This window comes from Cynoglossus semilaevis, chromosome 15 (genome assembly GCF_000523025.1).
Source record: "Cynoglossus semilaevis isolate Cse_v1.0 chromosome 15, Cse_v1.0, whole genome shotgun sequence".
Lineage (NCBI taxonomy): Eukaryota > Metazoa > Chordata > Actinopteri > Pleuronectiformes > Cynoglossidae > Cynoglossus > Cynoglossus semilaevis.
Genome location: NC_024321.1, coordinates 9,300,525 through 9,304,060, shown reverse-complemented (window position 1 = coordinate 9,304,060; position 3,536 = coordinate 9,300,525). Strand labels below are relative to the sequence as shown.

General features: G+C 40.2%; 1 protein-coding gene across 1 annotated transcript; it reads left to right on the top strand.

Annotated features, from left to right (window-relative positions):
- Positions 1–381: 381 nt before the first annotated feature.
- LOC112488212 (protocadherin gamma-A11-like) lies at positions 382–2,098 on the top strand. Its single transcript, XM_025063351.1, has 2 exons — positions 382–2,019; positions 2,081–2,098. Exons 1-2 carry the CDS (start codon positions 382–384, stop codon positions 2,096–2,098), a joined length of 1,656 nt encoding a protein of 551 aa, XP_024919119.1.
- Positions 2,099–3,536: the final 1,438 nt, after the last annotated feature.

Here is a 3,536-nt window from a genome sequence, read left to right as displayed (position 1 = left end):
CTTTTTATTTATACCCCAAATGTGGTCCATTTATAAATCAATGTCGATATATATTCATAGGTTGTCGTTTTTTAGTTTCCCTGTGACCTTAAGGGCTGTTATTTGATTAATAAGGGAAAATAAACATTTTTATATTCTGTAATACCAATATTTTGCACACAGTGTCGCTGTCTACTTGTTTTTTTTAAATGGTAGCACATCGTGTCATCCTACACATTTAAAAATCCCCAAACCTTAATAGCAGGGCAGAAGGGTAGTCGCAGCATTTGTGATGTTGATGTAGACTCTACGTCATTAGAAGAAAACTGCGGTTATCGAGAAGATTTTCACATTCCAGGCCTTTTTTCTTCTTTGATTATCCACATTAATAACGTGCGGACAATGGGATACAAGGCCTTTCCAGCTCGCGGTGTGGTGTTCTTACTGGGAGTCTTTATTTTTTCGCAGCAGACAATCGCTGGAGATTTGTCTTATTCTGTCCCAGAAGAGATGAAACGCGGCTCAGTGTTTGGAAATATAGTAAAAGACATTGGACTGGACGTGAGCAGACTGTCTGCGAGGAAGCCTCGCATCGATGCAGACGGAAACGTAAAGCGGTATTGTGAGATTAATCCTAACAATGGAGATATCGTCGTTGCTGATAGAATTGACAGAGAGGTGCTTTGTGGCAAAAAGGCTTCCTGCCTTTTAAAGCAGGAGCTCGTACTAGAACATCCTTTAGAACTACACCGCATCAACGTCCTTGTCCAAGATATCAATGATAATTCACCGCAGTTTAAGAAGAATATGATCAAATTTGAAATTCGCGAATCAGCCTCCAAGGGGAGTCGCTATCGATTAGATGAGGCCTACGATGCAGACGTTGGTCAGAATACTGTCCAGGATTATAATATTGATGCAAATGAAAATTTCAATTTGAATGTAGTTGCGAAAAGTGGTGGAGGGAAATACGGTGAATTAGTTTTAGAGAAGGAACTGGACAGAGAACACCAGCAAGAGTTAACGATTCTGCTTACAGCAACTGACGGGGGTTCACCCCAGAGAACAGGCACGACCGTCATACACGTCACTGTGCTGGATGCAAACGATAACGCCCCAGTGTTCAGCCAGGCCGTTTATAAATCCAGTGTGGCCGAAAACTCTCCGGTAGACACTGTAGTGGTCACTGTAAGTGCGACTGATGCAGATGAGGGAGTGAATGGAGACGTAATGTATGAATTCGATCACATTACTGATGAGACTAGTAACGTGTTTTCTGTTGATCCGAAAACAGGTGAAGTGAAAATTAGTGGACCGATAGACTACGAGGAAACAACTGTGTTTGAAATGCAAATCACAGCTAAAGATGGACTCGGGTTAGTTTCATCTTGTACGTTAATAGTTGATATTGTAGACGTGAACGATAACGCCCCTACTATCTTCATTAAATCACTGACAAACCCAGTACCAGAAGACATCTCACCTGGTACAGAGGTGGGCATCATTAATGTTCAGGACAGAGACTCTGACACAAACGGACAGATCCGCTGCTCAGTCCAACAAAATGCTCCATTTAAACTAGTTCCTTCCATTAAAAACTATTATTCTCTGGTGACCACAGGACAACTGGACCGTGAACTAGTGTCTGATTACAACATTACAGTCAGTGCTACTGACGAGGGCTCTCCTCCTCTGTCCTCCTCTAAAACTGTTCACTTATCTGTAGCTGACATCAACGACAACCCACCTGTGTTTGAGGAACAGTCCTACAGCGCATATGTGACTGAAAATAACAAACCTGGCTCCACTTTATGTTCAGTTACTGCTCGAGACCCTGACTGGAGACAGAACGGTACAGTGATTTATTCTCTGTTACCTGGTGAAGTGAACGGTGCCTCAGTCTCCTCCTACCTGTCAGTTAACGGAGACACAGGTGTGATCCACGCTGTGAGGTCATTTGACTATGAACAGTTTAAGAACTTTAAAGTCAACGTCATGGCCAGAGACAACGGTTCTCCTCCACTGAGCAGCAACGTGACTGTCAGTGTATTTATATCAGATGTGAATGACAACTCTCCTCAGATATTGTATCCCTCCTCAGATAGAAACTCCTTCATGACAGAGTTAGTTCCTAAAGCTGCACACGGAGGTTCTCTGGTGTCCAAAGTGATAGCAGTGGACGCAGACTCTGGACAGAACGCCTGGCTGTCCTATCAAATAGTTTCATCTACTGATCCAGGACTTTTCACTATTGGTGTCCACAGTGGAGAGATCAGGACACAGAGGGACATTTCTGAATCTGACAGCATGAAACAGAACCTTGTTGTTGCAGTGAAAGATAACGGACAGCCCCCTCTCTCTGCCACCTGCTCCATGTATTTGATTATTTCTGATAACTTGGCTGAAGTGACGGAACTTAAAGACATTTCTAATGACGGAACTAATTCGAAACTGACTTTTTACCTGATCATTGCACTGGTGTCTGTGTCCACCTTCTTCTTGACCTTCATCATCATCGTCCTGGGTGTGAGGTTCTGTCGCAGAAACAAACCCAGACTGTTGTTTGATGGAGCAGTCGCCATCCCCAGCGCTTATCTTCCTCCTAATTACTCAGATGTTGACGGCACAGGAACTTTACGCAGCACCTACAATTATGACGCCTACCTGACAACAGGTTCTAGAACCAGTGACTTTAAGTTTGTGACGTCATACAATGACAACACACTGCCTGCCGATGAGACTCTGAAGAAAAGTCCTTCTGACTTTTCTGACGTGTTTGGAGACTGCAGCAATTCCCTTGAGGTAGGACCATACTCTACATTTAGCGGTTCATGATTGATATTACTATTTTGGGATCATGCTATTTACACTGTATATATTTACTTTCCGCAATCATTGTTGTCTTACCTTTTGCAATGCAGTAATACGTTTTCAGGAAAATATTTAAATTGGTCGTTTATCAATTTTCCAATGTTTTTGGCTGTTAATCCTAAATTTTTTAAGTAATACGTTTTCAGGAAAATATTTAATTAGGTCGTTTATCAATTTTAATCCTGTTAATCCTACATTATTTTGTAAAAAATCACTTTTCTGGCTTTGTTTCTATTTAATCTCTTGCTGTTTATGTGAATTTCGGTTTGTTGAGCAACGTTCGCAATTGTTTCTGTCTATGGTGCTGAACACAATTGTTTCCCTTTTACATCGTTTCAGATTTGAAGGTTAGATTCGTTTTTGAACAGAAGAAATGCACGTTTTTTTTTTGTCAAATGAATTTTTTGATGTGAATATAGCTTAACATAATCCCATTTCTAATTATAATTCATATATATAGTGGTATTCTAGATTTTATTTTTATTTTGTACAGTATTGTTTTAGTAGTTTGTTCGTGCAAAATAAATAAGCAGTCGACAACTATATTTTGATGTTTCCCAATAATATAATATGTATTTTTTTTTCCTCCAATAAAATAATCAAATATATATTTTTCAGTAAAGGTAATTAAGAAGGACTAAGCCAAATTTCGCCTTCTTCGCATTTAGAGAGCAATATTTAAATTC